This window comes from Crotalus tigris, unplaced genomic scaffold, assembly GCF_016545835.1.
Source record: "Crotalus tigris isolate CLP2741 ecotype Arizona unplaced genomic scaffold, ASM1654583v1 scf7180000017783.2778290, whole genome shotgun sequence".
Lineage (NCBI taxonomy): Eukaryota > Metazoa > Chordata > Lepidosauria > Squamata > Viperidae > Crotalus > Crotalus tigris.
This window is the reverse complement of record NW_024096633.1, coordinates 364,892-384,906: the sequence shown is the minus strand read 5'-3', so window position 1 is coordinate 384,906 and position 20,015 is coordinate 364,892. Positions and strand designations below refer to the sequence as shown.

Below are 20,015 nucleotides of genomic sequence, written 5' to 3'. Positions count from 1 at the left end.
ACTTTCAAACTGCTAGGCTGGCAGGAGCTGGGGCAAAGATGGGATCTCACCCTGTCATGTGGAGTTTGGGTCTCAAACCTGGGCTGCCAGCTTTCCAGCCAACAAGCCTGGCTTTTTAGCCACTGAGCTATTGCACCGGCCATTTAGGCATGAACTCAGACTGAATAGGGTCCCAATAATTTGTTTCCCTTAGGTGTTCAAAGTTGATTTACCAGTATCAACTTCATTACGCAACACAGTGGGATCCAGGAATGGTCTTCTTAGGTCTTTGGCAAATAATAATAATAATAATAATAATAATAATAATAATAATAATAATAATAATAATAAATAATAATAATAATCAGATCTTCTTGGAAGCAGTCATTCTTCTGATAAGTTGAAAGAAAGAGAATAACTTAAAGTTATAGACAGGCAAACCTAGAGGTATGAGCTGAATAAATCTATGAGCCCTCATAAAACATTGCTCCTACTTCAGCATGCTAAACTTTTATGTGCTTATTTCGAGAAAAGTGAAAATGGATATTTGTGTTGCTTTATGGCTTAGAGAATTGTTACTACTAAGATCAGCAAGTGCAAATTAATATTGATTGCCCCCTCGCTCAGGAAAACAAAGTGAAATGTGGAAGAAATAAAGTGAAATGTTATTATGCTCTCTATCCAAATACTTTTCTTGATCAATACAAGACTATTCCATCTTTCCATAAACAGAAAGCACATCACGTTGGATATAAATTTAATATTTCAATAGTATTTGCAGAAAATTCAAGGAGTGACATGTGTGAAAGACTCAAAGCAGAATATATTCACAAACTGTGTTCATTCTTTTTATATTAAGGGCTGCTCAGAAACTGGTCTCAAACAGTATGGGTTTTTTCAGCTGCTATAACTGGACCAAATAAACAATAACTAACAAAGGCTAACTTTGGGCTCTGCATTTACAAGGATCTTCTGCTTCACAGATTTTGACAGGTCTTGATTTTTGTTTGAAGTCCTAGACATACAGGAATGTGTTTCTGTTAGCAACAATTATTCTAACATACAAATAACTTTTTTTAATCTGATCTAAACATGAACTCAGACCAATGTATATTTACATTCGTCTTTGGAGATTCTGCTCTGATTTGAATTTAAATTTTGGGATTCAACCCCTAGACATGAGACATATGGCATTATTTGATATAATCCAAGGGCAGCTCTAACAATGGAGTTCTTTGACCTTTTTACTTCTCACATTCATAATATATAACAATATTATAGTATGAAGTAGTATGACATAATGTACGTAAGGACAGCATTTTAGGTACAGTCATTATATTTTTAGCAAATATGAAGAGTTCTTTCCAGATGACCATAGATTCTTGATTTTATGCTCAGATAGGACAAAATGTATGGCATAAATTGCCAAAATAATTAAAAATATATTCTCACAAAACCCATGCCATATTTTGGTAATGAAATGGTATTTTTACAAAAAAATGAACTGTTTGAATAATACAATGCAGTTAGGTGTACAAACATTTCTTCACAAAAACAACATTTGTGGAAAGCTTTTCAAATATAAAGCAATACATAGCTCTGAGAGTTTGAGAGCATATTGATGAATAAGGGAGGCAAATACATAAAGAAATAAGTGAGATCACAAGAATAAATAAAAATAAAAATGAATAGAAATAATATCAAGTATTTACACATTTTAGATATACTGTATGCTTGTTGGAACACATTTTAGGCCTGTGATAATAAAAAAAACCCTTACTTGCAATAGTACATTGATAATCAAATTCTGAATACCTAGTCCAATCCATAATCAAGAGAACATGGTGGAACTACATTTTTCCTCTTTCTTCATTAACTCTCATATCCAAGGGGACAAGCCATTTTTTTTTAAAAAGGACCAGTGCCTTGCTGTTAAAGATATAGAGACACTGCAAGGCAAAATTGGCTCTCCCATTAGGCAGAATGAAACAATCGCTTTAGATGACTGATGCTGGGATGAAATAATGGTAATTGTCTTAATCATTCCTCCTGAGCTTCCCTCCCCTCCCAAAAAAATCTTAAATTACCCTGAGTGTGCTCTACAGCTTGCCTGAATGTCATGGGCTAACTCTGCTGAATGGAAAAGATTAAGACAAAGTAATGTGTGATTGGCTCTTCTCCTTTCAAGGATGAAATAACTGTGGAATGTGTTTTGAAATAACAATTTAATTGGGTACCTCCAAAATGCTTTGGTGAATTTGAGGTCCTTACATATGGTACAGAATATTACAACTTCAGTTATATGTGTTTGACTCTCTGATATTGACATAAATAGCTGGCCAATGTGGTTTCCCTTTTCCTTAATCTCTGCCTATCAGAACACATTTGGGATGGCAAAACTGACATTATTTAGGAGCTTCATTCACTTTCTCAGCACTTAATTGCTTTAATATGTCAAGCTATAAATCCTAACTTCATTCTTCCTGTGCTAACTACTACGCTCTCCTATTCACACAACTGGGAATTCAACTCAGCACTAAGCATTCTAAATATAGACTCATGGCTGACCTTATTTTTATAGTCTGCATTACTGAAGCAGATTTAAGTCTCTTGACAATGAAGGATTGGGTGCCAGATTAATATTTAGTGGCACTTTTAACATCCTAAAAATAGGGATCAGGTTGAAAGGCTACAATTTTTTGTACTGCTGTCAGTTATTTTGATTTTTTTGCACACTGGTATGAATCTACCAGGAATATGGGGGTACAGAAGTAAATAAAGCAAATAAATAAATAATCAATAAGCAAATAAATAATCAATTTGCTCCTCTGTAATTTACCTATCTTATATTACCATGTACTTTCTGACTTCTGCTGCCTATTCTAACTAAAGCAGAACATTGATAATAAGCCATACTCCTCACTCAACCAAGACTTGCAGATAACCAGGAGGTCCTTTTGAGAAAGGGCCAGGTTTGCCACCAATTATCCTAACCTTCCAAGCACCAAATAATGCCTAGTTATCAGAAGCAGCGCAGTTATATCAGAAGCTTTCACCAAAAGTCCTAATCAGACTAATACCCAACCAAACCAATGATGAGAGGATCCTTCCAAAGAAAAGCCAAGTTTCGTAACACTTATGTCAGCCATCTTGGCATCCCTACTTAATTATCAAAGGAAATGAAGCATCACATGACTGTGACAGGAAAAACAAATAGAAAACTAGGAGGATTTAAAAAACACCAGTTTTTAAAATGTGCATTTTCAATTTAAGCTAGGATATATTGGTTCTTTATTAAATAGTTCGGAAATTATTTTTCTATAATTTATGTTTATCTCTGCCCTAAAATAGTTATGAAGAAATATTGGATATGTTACCTCGCAGCCAGATGGCAACAAACAAATTTAATAAATAATAGTAATATTTTAAAAATGTACTGGGCTAAAACTTTTGGCGATATCCAAGTGAAACTTAATAGGATTAACATTCTGGAAAGGACCTATCATCACGGCTGTTTTCATCCCATTCAGCCAAAAATGAAGCAGCTTCTAGCATTTTGAATTTTTCCCATTATAGTTATCAACAATATCTGAATTTGAAAATGGCTCAAATCAGATAGCCAATGAATTTTCAATTACAGATTTGGATCAAATCATACCATCTTGGAATTTCAAATATCTAATTCAAATTTAATCAGGGGTGATTCACAAAGACTTATCTATTTGCTATTAAAACTCTTGTGTTTGTATCCTTAAACTGGGCAAAACAGCGCATCACAAGGTAAAAACCTTTTCAACCAAGGTATCTCAGCCTAACTTAGGGAGTGCCAGGACCCATTATTCTTGTGAAAATGTTTTTTTTAAAAAAAAAAAAAAAACTTGCTGTTTCAATGTCATTGCTCTTCACTGGCACAGCTGCTCTGCCACAATCATGTGGTCCTCATTTCCTTCCCACAAGTCAATGGGGAAACCTGGGAAGCTTGCAGAAGACAATCAATGGGGATCTCATGACCTCATCTGATGGCGGGAGCATGGTAGTGATTTTGGACTTCTTTGTTTAAATAAAGATCACAGATTGCTAGTTATAGATAAAAGTACAGGAGCATATTTACCTGTCTTTGGTTCCACAGAAAAATAAGGTTGACCTTGAAGGATGCTGTAAACTACTCTGGCACTGTTGCCATATGTAGGGTCATCTGCATCAGTTGCTGTTACTTGTACCACAGAGGTTCCTGAAAGTGTTCAGAAGTAAAAATAAATTTGTTAATGTTTGTCATGCAACAGAAAAACAGAATATTATGCTTCTGAGGTGAGCATTTTTAATGAAACTCAGCCAATAATATAGCTCTGAACCATCTTGACATGTATATCATTTCGATTAGAACAAACTTCTTTGATGCTTTTAACATCAAACAAGTTGATAACAATTATCAGCTATTCATATGATGTTATTTTTGAACTGCAAAACCAGATAGTACCGGAAATAGAAGGCATCTTCCATTTGCTCCCAGAGAAAATGCATACAAGATACAAACAAGTCAAGTCAATGTCAAGACAATTCAGCAATCTATCCAACCATAAGACTTTAATATTGATCATTCAAGAAAGATTTTATGCTATAAAACTTATAGTATCAGTCTTCTCCTACCATTTGAAGCAATTATTCTGGACTAGAAAATGGAGTTTTTGTAAGTATGTGTTACAAAGGTATGAACAGATATCATCTATGTTCCTGGAGTACATATGATGGTAGGAAAGCCCAGACTAATGATAGCTGCCTGTGATGCTCCAGGGAATTGTTATAATGGAAGAACCAGAGACAAATTCACAGAGAAACATGTGGTCTGTTGTGAGGAATAAATGTTGAAAAAAGCTAAAATGACTGTGTATGCTTTTGCCTACATTGTTGTATGAAGTGAAAGTTGGATATGCTAAGGAAAACCTTTCAAGTATGTTAAATGGGGTATCCAAGAACTAAACATGGTAAAAGAAAAGATATAGGATTAAGAATGAATTGGGCCTTGACAAATGTAACTTAATACAAAAGCATATGACCAGTATGAAAGAGGTGCGCTGAGGTAGTTTGATCATCTAGAGCAGGTGTGTCAAACTTGCAACGTCACGTGATGTGTCAAGACTTTTTTTCCATTGCCAGCAATGGGGTGGGCGTGGTTCCGGCATGACGCATCTGGCCTGCGTGCTGGCAGTTTGACATCCCTGATCTAGAGAAAATTGATCAGGCTCAAATAGAAAAGAAAAAGAAATGAGTAAAAGGGGAAAAAAAGAAGAACAAAAAGTCATGGTTTGAAGGGGTTGGGGTTGATGAAATAAAAAAGGGGAGAAGGTTAACTAAATATGAATTGGTCTATGGGCAGAACATAAACAAGGACAGTTTACAAGGATGCAAATGTTATAGTGTCATATGATGACTGAAGTTAATGTCTATACGTTTGCTTTTCATATCTCAAGCGTTTAATTCTACAGCACAGTATTTCTTATTCATTCATTTGTTCATTCATTTTTTTGCATTTTGAATCATAAAATGGTTTATGCCAAAATGGAATAGTGTGATATATACATATATAGGACATCTCAGTATGTGCAAAATAAGGTTTTGTTTTCTTTCTTAAGACTGTAAGTACTGTAAAGCAAAATATTATGGTTAATAGCTTTTAGGATTCTAAAAAAGCACAAAAGGAATACATTCTCTATCCCTTATTAACAGATGCCCTCTGAAATAGATAAAATACCTTTACAAAGAAACATATTTTTGTTTCTTTGATGAGGACTTTCTCAAATATTGCCAACAAATAAAATTGCAAATGGCACCACAATGTTTGCAAGTATGTTGCTATGTTTATCTAGTCTTTTTAGAAACATATGGCCATGCAGTTTTGCCATTAGGGCAACCTATGAGACAGAGTTCCAGGTTTCATTCCCACTGTGATCTCAAAGGTCCATAGCAGGAATCACACCCCACTTATTGAGATAAGTAACCATAATCCACATTTTCATATTATCTAAAAGCACATTTGGATTCGGCAGAGCCTTCCTATTCTGATGGCCTTTATAGATCCCTTGTCTCTTGTCACTGCTGCCCATCTCTGACCCAGGAAATGTACTAACCTTGACACGACACTTACTTAAAACAAGCTTATTTTATCACATTTAAGGGATAAGTCATTTGAGAACAAAAATGCCTGTAGAAAATTATTCTCTTGGGCAGCATGACCAAAGAAAAGGATTGTTGAAGCTGTAATTAAATCTGTGGAAGATTCCAAGTTGCCTGGTTGTATAGTAGAGAAATCTTTTTCTTTCCATCTAAGCTCTATTCTGTTAGAAGATAAAATCAAATCAAGTCTTTACTGCGGTCATAGACCAGCATAACTGCTAGAAGATTGTTTTTCCCAAATACATAATCAAGTTAGCCTTTAGGTATGTTGTCCTAAATAGAGAGTGTTCTGAAAAGATTGCTGATGTGGGAGTAATAGAAACAAAGTCAGAGTTTTTCACCAGAAGACAAATTGTAAAGCAAAGAAACAAAGGCTTGTGGCAGACAGGAGAGGGGAGAAAAGATATATAGACAAGCAAAATGGTTATGTAATGATATTGATACCTCAGTGTACAAGGGAGAGCAAGAGTAAGAAGTGAGGGAACTTGGAAGGCTATAAAGAAAAGCAAGAAACATTAGAGGAAGGGGTGAATTACAGACTTTCTTTATAATCTGTCTAAAACTGTCTGCAGGAGCAGTGTAAATTTTCAGAGATATCCAGAAACAAAACAAAACAGAACAGGTGCTCAGGGACTCAGCAGGACTTTACAAGACAAAACTGTAAATTACAAACTCCCAAAGCAGGTTCACGGGAATAGCTGTGTGGACAAACTACCTCTCCAATGATTCTCCTAAACTATTCAAGTCTACCTAAAGGTAGAAATTCAGAGGCAGCCCAGGCAGGTGGTGTAGCACAGGCAGCCTGCCTCCTGGGCCTACTGAATGTTAATTCCGACAGACTGAGCCCACAGTATATCTGCCAGATGTGATGAGATAGGCAGATGCATTTGGAGATAACCCAGATAACCCAGCCATGAGTGGATTTAAATGTAAAAAATGAATTAGACCTGGAACTGGCAAACAATGCAGCTCGCAGAGCAGAGGTGTAATATGTACAACCAATGGTGGGATTCAAATATGTGAACAACCAGTTCTCTGTGTGGATGCCATTCCAGAAGTCCATTCTGGGTCTGGGCAACAAAAAAATAGCTACCGGTTCTGCCAAAGTGGTGCGAACTGGTTGAATCCCACCACTGTGTACAGCTCTATGGTAGCTCTATGGTATGTCTGTGCTGCTGAATTTTGCATCAGTTGAAGCTTCCAGATACTATTCAAGGGCAACTCTATTAAAGCACATTACAGAAATTCAAACAGGAAGTTACTAAGACAGGAGTGAGAGTGAGCAGAGAGCTGGATCCGGGAATGGTGCAACTGGTGTACAACATGAATCTGTACAAAGGCTCCTAACCACGATTACTACCTTTTTTCAAGCAGGAGTCATGAGTCCAGGAGGAGACCCAGATTGTGCATAGGGTCTGTCTGGGGTAATGCCACCAGTACCAAAGATGCCATGGTTCCAGAACCAGAAGGCCCCCAAAGTGTCCCAGTCTTGCCAGGATTCAATTAAAGCCTATTCCAGACCCTTACAATCTCTAAGCATTGGGATAAGACATTTGCAGCATTGCTGAATTCACCAGAGGTGGAGATGTGTAATTGGATATCATTTTGATAAAGATTATCAGTTTGGATCATGATTTTGATCTCAGATGTTAGAAAGTCATTAAGTCAATTTACAGCAGTGTTGCTGGCAGCATACAAAATGGACAAAAAATGTACAAGAGAGAATAGATAGAGGTTTTCATGACTGTTCAAGAGTGAAGAGACTAAGAATGACAAGACCCAGCTTATAGTCCACCTTCAACCATAGAAGGTAAGTGGGTTTCTTTAAAACAGGTACTTTCCATCAGCCTGCTGTGGGGAAAAAAATGGGGCAGGAAATATTAAGTATATTACCTTGAAGGAAAAGCTTGAAGGAAGAGCTTGAGATGAATTTTAATGAGAATTTTTTTTATAAAAAAACTTGTGTTAATATAGACATTTAAAAATTGAAAATATGTATGCATGTATGTATGACATGAATCTCCAGCCTGAATGTCCCTGAACATAAGGAAAATGCTTCTAATGAAATGGCCTAAGAATAAGTTTCTTATAAAATAGAACCAAGACCATTTTTACACATAATTTCTTAACTTTTTCTTTTTTCAACCCAATTCATACAGACACAGATATATACATACATACAAATCCAGAAAAAGATCATCTTTTGGTGGCCACCAGCTACTGCTATTTCTATCAATACTGTGAAGGCCCACAGTTCTGTGGAACTTCTCTGTGGAAAAAAAACAACCATTGAAAATATCTCCAATTACTCTGCCAAATTACAAATTGGATAGAGAAATTAGTATCAGGAAGATTAAATATACTAAGTGTGCACAAAATGTCTTTATTTATGATCTTTTCTTCAATGTGATCTACTTTCTGTTTTAAGAATTTGACCCCAATACTTTCCATGCTCCGGTTCTTCAAAGAACAGCTTTTTACAAGTTTAATTCCAGGACAGAGTCATTTTCAAGATGTCTACAATTCACATACTGAGATTTATCTTCTGTATTTGTTTAAAAACTATTAAAAAACAACATACACCAAGAGCACTATATATATTTTACTCCTGAGCTTTGTATTTTACATCCTGGCAACTGGATGAAAGAATGGTGGTCTAAAATTTCAACTGGATTTATCTAAGTGTTGCGTTATATGCAGTAAATGTGATATGAAGTCATACTGCAAAGTTCCTAACGCCTCCTTTTTCTTTTTTTAACATTATGACCATTATTTAGTGCCCTTTCCTTTGTTCTCCTGAGTACAATGTTGCATTCTAGAATTTATAATCTCTCTTGGAACCACAGCCGGAGCTCTTGAGACTTGCATTTACTGACAACAGTCTTTACAAATACCTCCAGCAATCAGCTCTATTTTTACAGTTAGTAATTCTTGAGGAAGTCACTGAAGCATATATAAACTTCAGTGACAGCCTCTAAATTCCACTAGTGAAACTGTATAAATCCAGAAGTTCACCTACAGACAATATCATAGATTTTGCCAACCCAGTCGCTCAACTTCAGGAGTCAAATTAAAAAAAGAAAAAGAAAAAGAAGAATTAGACTATTGACTAAATCCATATACATTTTTTGTGTGTGAAACTTCTCCCAATTGTATAAAGTAGATATATAGAAAATAAAACAAGGATTTTCTAGCCAGAAAAATACTGAATGTCAGGCACAAAATAAGTGGGTGTTCATGAGCATATGCATATCTCCAGCTTGTAATGTCATATATTGAAAAAAACATACAGAGTGTTCATTAATTATCTGGGAAATTTTGAAGCAGAAATCAAAAGTGAATATTTACTATGAGAAGAACACAAAGACAAATTTGTGCTACAGCAAGAAACCATCTGGAAATAAAATATATAGAAGGCAGTAGCCATGGCTTTGGGGAATGCAGAAAGTAATCAAATATCGCAACATTTCCATACATCCTAACCACAAGTGGAAAGAAGTTCAGTTAGACAAATGCATTAATTTATTTCTGAAGAAACAGCATCCACACCAAGGTGGAAATTCAAAAAAATCATCAATTATTCTAAATGTTCTTTAGAATTATAACATGGCAGCTCTGTTTTAGATGCTAAGGGCATAGATGATAATGTCAAGGAACAATATATGTATTACCATGATTGTAAATTATACTGCTCTAATTTGTTTGGTAATTGTATTTTTGAACCATTTTATTATGCCTTATAACTCTTTATTATATAGTCATTAATACTATTCAATATAGATGTTTTGTATCTCTCTTGAGTTTTGTCACTTTATACAATCCTGCATTTGAAAAGAAGTACATGAAGTTCATGAAGAAGAAATGGAGTGAACTGAAAAATATTCTATTCCTTTTCCTGATCAGCTCTTGAATGATTAATTTCCTACCACCAACAACTTCTGACTATCTTTGCAAGGAGATCATGTTTGCCATGGATAGTCAACATGTATTTCACAGAATATAGACAATGTCTCATGAATAAAAGCAGTTATTTATTTGTTAAGCGATCTCTTTTGTGCATCAGAAGATATGACATGTGGCGTAATGCCTTAATAGTGTGTTAATTATCGAGACACCATGATTTTTGGATCATCTAAGCTTTTGTTAACAGATATTTCTTTTTCCTCTTCCTTTCCTTTTTAACTTTTGTATAGACTTATTGGCTATCTGAACAGGCAAAGGAAGATGGAGACAATTAGATAGGAAACAAATGGGGGGGGGCAAAATAGCATTTTCTTGCTATTTGTGACAACATTTACAGTGAAAAGCTAGAAAAATGGAAGGGAAGGGCAAGGGGAAAGGGAAGGAAAGGGACTAGCCTTACATGTATATGAAATTAACTTTTCCATTATTAGAAAGACAGGACTTCATTTCTCCTTAGTATTTCATGAATGTAGGAGATGTTTAATTAGAAATGGTGTCATAAATAAATAGAATGGTACATGCTGAAATTCCCTTTTGAATTCAATGATTTGAGGGTTAAGGTAGTTTTTAAATTACTTTAAAAATTCTTTAAGTGTTTTGCTGAAATTCCTAAGTATTAAAAAAGGGTTTTAAGCATATATAAATATATGCCTCATTTTTATGCAACAGTTTTTAATAAAAACTTAACATTTCTTCTAGCTTGTACTGACTTACATTTTTATTGCTGAAAAGTGTATAAGGATTTCAAATCACCGTATTATAGTAAAACTTACCTGGGAACCAATAAATCAAAGATTCTTCTTTCCACTCTTTAGCTTTAACAGATCATGTCTGCATTTCCTAAAAGTATATTTATCTTTTCTAAAACTAACACATTTTCATTTATTACTTTGTTATTCTTTTTTTAAAAAAAGTCTTGGATTCCAAACTCTAGAGATATCAGTGTGGATTGGATGAGCGATTGAGAATTTTAATTTGAACATAGGTATCATCCTGCCATCATATTAATTTTTTTATCATATTTTCATTTTTTTTTTCAGAAAAATCCAAGGACGTAGAAAGTTTTGGCCTATTCATATGCAAATTATTTATGCACAATAAGAAACCAAATTGGAAGAAAAATATGAACAACTATAAGAAATTTACATATTCTGTTAGATAAATGTTAAATATGAAAAAAAAATAGGATAATGATATTTTAAACACTGGTGGCTTTCTGTAATCAGTGCTGTAATCTAAATAACTAGAATGTTATTTAAGAATTAAATATATCTTAAGCCTTTAAACAGTCAAAGAGATTGGTAGTATTTAAGCTTTAATAGCTCATTTTGGCTGAAATTACTTTTACTGTCCTCAATACCCAATTAATAAAGTCCTTCTCATGGATCTAATTTTAAAATATGTGAGGTAGATACTTCATTTCTCCTTAGTATTTCATGAATGCAGGAGATGTTTAATTAGAAATGGTGTCATATAAATAAACCATGACTTACTGTGACTATTTAAGATAAATGTCACACAAGCAGTTCATAAAGCTAAATTCAGTATTAATACAGTATTAAATATTACTCTACCAGTAACCACAAAGGCATTTAAATATATCATACTATGAAACTTGAATTATATTTAATGTTCTGTAATATACAAAACTCATGAACGATATATAATCCCACTTAGATATTATTATCTAGTGATTTCTCCACCTTTCATTAGAATTCCTTTGTAGAGGAATTGCAATTTTGCTATTTTGCCATCTAAAGAAGAATACTTATATACAAAAATAACTTGTATTTGCAAAACAACCAATAAAATCATTTGTATACATGGTAAACATATATGAATTTCTATCTCAATAACCATTCCATTTCAGTTACCTAACATGTAAAACTTTACGATTAATAACATGCTACACTGTTTGAGTGATTTGAGTGTCCAGTGAAATGAGGTAGGCATAGTGTATTTGGATTTTAGAAAGGCAATTGACAAAGTAGACCAGAGCCTACTTCATGGTAAGCTAAAACAATGTGGGATAGACAACATCACCATCAGATGGATTTGTAACTGGTTGACAAATTGCACTCAACAGAATTACATCTATACAGAAGAAAGTAAACAGTGAGGAACCCAAGGTTCTGTTTTTTTTTTTTTTTTTATTAAAATTTTTCAAAAGTTTTACAAATAAGAATCCACCCTCCCCTCCCCAACCACCCCACCCCCCCCCCGACTTCCCAGAACTGAATATAGGATTATTTAAGAAATATTTTAAAAATAACATTTGCAATTTATAAAATAATTAATAATAATAATAATCACAGTAATAATATATATAATAATAATATGCATAACATAAACTTTAAAATGAATAATATATACTAAAAAAGAAAAAAAAATAAAAAAAGAAGAGAGAGAGAGAAAGAAGAAAGAAGAAAGTAGACGAAGAATAAAGCATATATATATAAAAAAAAAATATATATATGAATAATAATACGTAAAAAATGTATATATATAAAAAAGAAAAAGAAGAAAGAAAGAAAGAAAAAACAATCATTACAAATTATAAAAAGGCTAAATAATATTTTTCCATATCCAAATTATGTTGTATAAAATTTATCCATTTTTCCCATACCGCAAAAAATTTTTCTTGAGATTGCTCCTTTAAGAAAGCCGAAATCTTTGCCATTTCTGCCAAATACGAAACTTTATGAAACCATTCTTGTAAAGTAGGCAAAGATTCCTTCTTCCAATATTGTCCTATTAACAACCTAGCGGCTGTAATCAAATTTAACATCAATATAACCTCCTTAGCATCACAGTCAATAACAATACCTAGTAAAAATAATTGCGGAGTAAATTTTACCCTCCTTTTAAAAATTCTTTGAATATTCCACCATATCTTAATCCAAAAAGCTTTTATATGCTTACACGTCCACCAAATATGGTAATAGGTAGCATCCAAATATCCACATCTCCAGCATTTCGGCTGTAGATTAGGGTACATAATGGACATTTTCTTTGGGTCAAGGTGCCATCTATAAAACATCTTATAAAAATTCTCTCTTAAATTTTGCGCTTGTGTGAATTTAACATTTCTTATCCAAATAAGTTCCCAAGTATCCATTGAAATCGTTTCACCAATATTCTGTGCCCATTTAATCATACAATCTTTAACTAGTTCAGGTTCTGAATCTAATTCCACTAAAACCCCATAAACTCTCTTAATATGGGTTGGCCTTTGATCTCTTACTTGTTTTAAAAAAATTTCATCTTCTCTAAGCCAGCCCATTTTACAATCCATCTTCCATCTATCCACTATTTGTCTATATTGGAACCATGAATAAGTTAAATTTTCCCCAAGGTTCTGTTTTAAGACCAGTACTCTTCAACATCTTCATAAATGATTTAGATGAGTGAATACAAGGGAAACTCAACAAATATGCAGACAACACTAAACTGGCAGGAGCAGCCAACAACCAGAAGATAGGCTCAAGATCCAGATGGATCACAACAGACTTGAATACTGGGCCCTATCTAAAGCAGAGAAATTCAGCGTAGACAATTAGGCAAGAAACATGAAATGTGCAGGTATAAATTAGGTGAAACCTGGCTCAAAAGCAGTAACTGTAAGAGGGATTTTGAAGTCCTAGTGGGCACTTAAATATTAGCCAGCAGTGTGCAGCAGCAGCCAAAAAAGCCTAGGTTATATTAACAGAGGGATAGAATCAAGATCACATGAAGTATTAGTATTGCTTTATAAATCTTAGTAAGATCACGCTTAGAATACTGCATCCAGTTTTGGTCACCATATTATAAAAAAGATATAGAGACTCTGGAACGTGTGCAGAAAAGAGCAACAAAGATGATTAGGACAGCTGGAGATTAAAACATATGAAGAAAGGTTGCAGAAATTGGGCTTGCCTAGTCTAGTGAAAAGAAGGACTAGGGGAGACATGAAAACAGTGTTCCAGTATTTCAGGGGCAGCCACAAAGAAGAGGGGATTCAACCTATTTTCCAAAGCACCAGAAGGCAAGGCAAAAAAACAATGGCTGAAAATTAATCTCAGAGAGAAGTAACCTAGAACTAAGGAGAAATTTCTTAATAGTGAGAACAATTAACCAGTGGAACAGCTTGCCTTCAGAATTTGTGAGTGTTCCATCACTGGAGGCTTTTATGAGGCTGGACAGCCATTTGTCTGGACTGGTAGAGGGTCTCCTGTTTGTACAGGGGTTGGACTAGAAGATCTCCAATGTCATTTCCAACTCTGTTATTCTATTATTCTGATTCTTCACCACAGCTTCAGAAGGATCCACAAAGCAAATTCAATATTTTTGTATTTGTGTTTAAATGTTGTATGCAGGTATATACATGGAAGAGTACATCACATTTTAACATATGATTTGCTACTTGCTTCTTCCCCAGCAGAAATCTAAAATAGGTGGCCTCAGATACACATATTTGAAAATGAAGAAGAAAAGATGGGGAAAAGAATCTACAGTATATTAATAGAGAAATGAGTAGGACTTAAGCTGGTGTGTCCAGGGCATTATCTAGGTAAATTTTGTTTAGGTATTAGAACTGGAATTCCAGAGTGGTGCTTATGTTCACTAAGGGAGCATCCATAAGTATGTCTGGATATTGCTAGACCACCACAGTGACCGTTTTATAAATGGACTAGTAATCAGTTACTCTGCCTAATTAGGAAGCTGCAAATTAGATGTAGCAGTAATAGCCAGCTTTCTGCAGCATTCCCATTCAGAAAGTTGTTAACAGGACTGTATCCTGGCCTCTTTCTTTTTAATAGGTATTTTAATTCAATGGTCATTGCCTTAACAGGAATTCTGGCCCACTACACTTATACAGTTGACTGTGTTCTTATATCAAGATGATGAAGCTATTCTTTCAGTCACTGAAGTTGGTCTCAGAAGACATCTACTGGCTCTTACTGGAGAGAAGAATTGCTTACAATTAACTACACCAAAACTAAAACTATGGTCTTTTCAAAGGGACTGAGATGCCTTAAGCATCAATAGCAGGTGAATAACAATACTGTAGACCAACTTTTATCTTTTAAATATTTCAACACAGTATTCCAGCAATTGGGCATCTAGCAAGAATTCATTAAAACTATTTATAATACAGCTAATATTAGTGATAAGGCTACACTCAGCTTTTTTTCATGCTACAGGAGGTAAGAATGTACTTGCTACCATAACACTTTTCAAAGCTAAATCCGTCTCCAAAATATTATATGGTTTGCAGGTTTGTGCATCCAGTAACTTAAAATTCCTTGATAGAACACGGTACAAATTCTTGAGAATGCTTATAACACTTCAATCAGAAATTGGGTTTAATCTCTTGGATTTCAGGGCCCATGTATATGGCTCTGTTTTGGGCTTAAGCTTCAATTTTCCTGTTTTTTCCCAGCTGTCATGGTTCTTTTTTAAAATTTCCAATGACATATCATTGTGTTTCCTAGCCTTGTGAATTCCAAAAGCAAGAGCTGTAATACAGCTGTAGGGGAATCACATATCTCTTCAGGTAGAGCAAGAGATAGTAGGCTACTATGACTAGCATTATATAAACTGGAGGCCTTGCCAGCCCAGCAAACTAATGTTCACCTACCATCACACCATAGAAATTCCTCTTTAATCTCATTTAATGTCTTGCCCTCTGCATTATTGGAAAGAAGTTATAATAATATTCCTTTGTAGCTCAAACCTGTTTTTGTGCTTCGGAGGAACCTGAGATCCCAGCATACATGTTCCTTTGATGCTCTTTCTATAGTAAGCTACATTCCACCCTTATACTTTCATCTGACAACAGAAGTTTTTTTCTGTCTGGAGGAAAATCCTAGTTGTTCCTTGCTACCAGACCAGAATCCCAACAGTTTCAAAAGAGTTGGAACATTTCTCAACTGCAGTTGCCCTGTGTAGAAAAATATTGTGTTAATTTTCTGATTTCATACGATATACAATTTTATTTTGTTCTCCTATATTTTTTACTTTGTCTTATCTTTGTTTTACTTTAACACTACTGACTAATGTAAGATTTTACTTATACATATTTACAGACAGACAAACTCATACCCCTGTGTTATCACTTAATACTAAAATATTCAATAGATATTGACTCAGCAATTCAAAAGCGATTGACCACAAGTAAATAAATGAGTTTAGCTCATTAAGAAGAGACTGGACAGCCATTTGTCTGAGATAGTATAAGGTCTCCTGCTGGACTTAGTTGGGCAACTTAACAGGGACGTGAAAGGAGCCCCCAACCAGGCAACTGTGATGTCACTATTCAATCCTTTCAACCCAGAAGCGCTTTGGCGCTCCCAACACAACAGTAGTTGTAATTGAAGTAGCAGTAGTGGTAATACTTGCAGTAGTAGTAGCAGCAGCAACAGTGATAGGTAGAATTCTAGCGTTTTATTTTAAAGTATTTTTATTAATTACTGTAGCTATTTTGGTTTTAGCATTCAGGTCCTACTTTTAAGATCCTGCTATCTATATTTTTTGTAGTATAGCAATATATACTCCTGGTAATATCTTAACAAGTTTTCCAGCTTCTAGGCATTTTATTGTTCTTTCTGAATCCTGTCTATACTTTCTTTTGTCTCATGGCATTCTGTTTTTGCCTCTTATTCTTTTAAGATGTCAACATTTAATTTGCTGGTTAGAGACCATAATGAAAATAAACAAAATCTCGTAATCTTCCATAGCAGTCAGACTGCCCATGGCATGCTCCAAAAATATAAAATGTAACCACTAGCCAAAGAATCTGGGGAACAAGACACACAGAAATTATTTGATCTTTAAAAATAAGACCCTTGGCAAATGTGCTGCCATCTTTTCAATAAACAAGGGTTTTAAAATGCTGCCTTGAACTTAGCCCCTGACTCATTTTTTTTCCTTTGCATCAACAAGTTACTGTAAGGTTAAAAGACCACAGTCTCATTTTGGGAAAAGTTATCAAGCAGATTTACTATCTGCAGTTTGCAGGATGTTAGTGGAAGTACAGTTGACGCTTATAGTTGACATAACTAACCCAAAATTGTCATCGAGGATAAATGTCCATAATGTCCTGAAACAGGATTGCAGATTTATTCCCCAAGGAGAATCCCTAACAGGACTGGGTAAACAAGCAATAGATGAAAAAATCTGAGTACAGGTGTCATTGCGCAAAATGCAGCCCTCCTGGAATATAACTGGCATCATAATAAAGGAGACTATCAAACCAGGCATAGAAGCAATTATTCTGACTAGAAGAAGCAAATGTCCTAGTATGTATCATTTGATCAACAGCATAGCAAAAAGAGCGTTATGAGAATACTAGATGCAGTTGTGTGTGTCTTGTACACACTGATAGAGTGATATAAATTATAATCAGAGATATGAAGATTACAGGTGGGGAACATACCCAGAAGCAATGGGAAAAGATCAGGATGGGAATTTTTGTTTTTTCTCTTTTCTAAAAGATTGAAAATAAATAGATTATGAAATATTTCCAGCTTTTTTTCTTTTAAATGCCACATAAGATGGTTGAAGTGTCAAAGAAAATAGTCCATGTTTGGAAATACAACAAATCCAAAACAAACAAACAAGCACACAATTAACATGTAAAAACAGAAAAACGTGTTACAACAGCAGGTTTCAGATACCCGTGATACTGAAAAGTTTCAGGAAAAAATGGATAACATTTCCTATGGTGAATGAGTATTTTCTGAGTCTTGCCCTTCCCATACTTTTTTTTAAAATAGTGTTTTCTGTATGAGTCTATATTTCTTTGCTTAGTATAATATTGATGAGAGTTTTTCCTCCCACTTTAGTGTTATTTGCCTGTCTGATTCTACTAAACAGACAGAAATGAAAAGACACAGCATTCCTAAAACCTTTAAAATTAAGAACATTTTAAAATAAATTCAAGTAAATATACAATCAGTGTCTGAACAAAATCTCTGCTCATCTATCCATCCATTCCACAGAAAATCTAAAATATGTACTATCATACCTTTTCTATCTTTAAGAGAAGCCAGTTTCTTTAAATAGATATTTGGAAAATGTGCTGTGATTTGTACTTAAATTTCTTTAAAAATTGTGTATCCTTTCTTTTTAAAGTAACTATGTCCAACCCACAGCCCAAGGGCTGCATGTGGCTCTGGACAGCTAGTAATGCAACTCCACAAAATTTATACATTAAAATATTATATATTTTATATCCACTCAATGTGCCCCAGGCAAGCCAAAAGGTTAGACAGCCATGATGTAGACAATATCTACAAGCAGCTTCATCTCCATTTCTTCTCCAGAAGTTATTCTGGAGTTATTGTCCACTTGGCTTTGATATTGTATTAAAAGAACAATAAGGAAAAGGCAAGCTATCAAGCTAGCAATAACAGTTTTACATTCATGTTAATAAAATCATATTGCAGTTAAAGTTATTTACTATTCATCCCTCTGCCCTCACTAATATTTCAACCGTTCCTCTCCTTTTATGTTGCTACAGGGACAAACTACTTCAAATAAAATGCTCAGCAACTTGAGTCTTTTCTGATTCAGGTTTTATATTTTCTCCATACAATCTGGATGAGTATCTTCTTAACATATTTATATAAGAATTCAAATGAAGAAAACAGATTTTCTTCTCTGCTTTCAACACCCCAAGATAGCACCATCTATTTATAAATTGCCATTTCTGAGGGAAAAAAAATATCTAGATATAGATTGGCTGCTTATTGAAAAGAGAGAAAAATCAGTTTAAGATACAATTGATAATATAATATATGCTACTTATTTCAATTCAGCTTTTAATGGGGCAAAGTTGTTTCTGGCATTACAGTCTTCTGTACATACATGCAGAGATTCTATTAATTTTAATGGAATTTACTCCCAAATAAGAACAGCATAGGCAGACACTCTTTCAAAGGCTGTGGAGCATAATTTTTTTTCTATTTATTTTTGATGGCTAGGATGATAATAAGAGCCAATGTGAGAAAGTGGTTAAGGTATATCAGCTAGAAACCTTTAGGCACAAAGCCAGCTGGGTGACATTGGTCCATTCACTTTCTCTCAGCCCTAGGACAGAGGCAATGGCAAATCAATTCTAAAATCTTGCCAAGAAAAGTGCAGCAACTTATCAAGGCAGTTTCCAGGAGTCAATACTGATTCGAAAGTGCATGAATGCATGGATGCATACACACACACACACACACACACACACACACACACACACACTGATAGTGAAGGTGATTATGATTAAGTTAACAGTGTAAACCTACTGCAAAGCTTAACAACCATTTTCATCTGTTCTTTGCTTTAAAGCAAAAGAAAACCATGCTATCAACCTTGGCAAAACTGCCAAATTTTCATGACACAGTTAGAGGGATATTCAGGGGCTACATAAAAAAACAGTGGGTTCTCTGTTTCCCAAACATCACCTTAAATGTATCAAGTGATAGGTGTTATAAGCTATTAAAGTGATATGGCAATAAACCACTTAACTATATTAGGAAAACCCAGATGATTTTACAGATTATACAATGATATATTGTATAATCAATGATAAAAACTCTCTTGAATGCATTTGGGTCAATATAAAAGGGGGGGGAAATGACATTGCCATAGGTGTATACTACAGACCACCCAACCAAACAGAGGAAATAGATGAACTTTTTGCTAGTCAGCTAACTAAGGTATGTAGGAAGCACACCACAATAGTAATGGGGGACTTTAACTACCCTGACATCAACTGGGAGACAAACTCCGCACCAAGTGGAAGATCAAACAGGTTCCTGGCAAACCTAGCAGACAACTTTGTCTCCCAAAAAGTAGAGAAGGGAACTAGGGGATTAGCCATTTTGGATCTAATTCTCACTAACAGAGATGAAATGATAGACGGTGTTGAA

The 20,015-nt window shown here is 34.6% G+C and overlaps 1 protein-coding gene across 3 annotated transcripts in view; it reads right to left on the bottom strand.

Annotated features, from left to right (window-relative positions):
• The window catches only part of CDH7 (cadherin 7), a 126,387-nt gene that overhangs the window by 33,624 nt on the left and 72,748 nt on the right, over positions 1-20,015 (bottom strand). For all 3 annotated transcript variants that reach the window (XM_039342272.1, XM_039342273.1, XM_039342275.1), the window contains one exon: positions 4,091-4,210. In XM_039342272.1, coding sequence (XP_039198206.1) covers positions 4,091-4,210 — 120 coding nt within the window. The remainder of the gene's footprint in view (positions 1-4,090; positions 4,211-20,015) is intronic.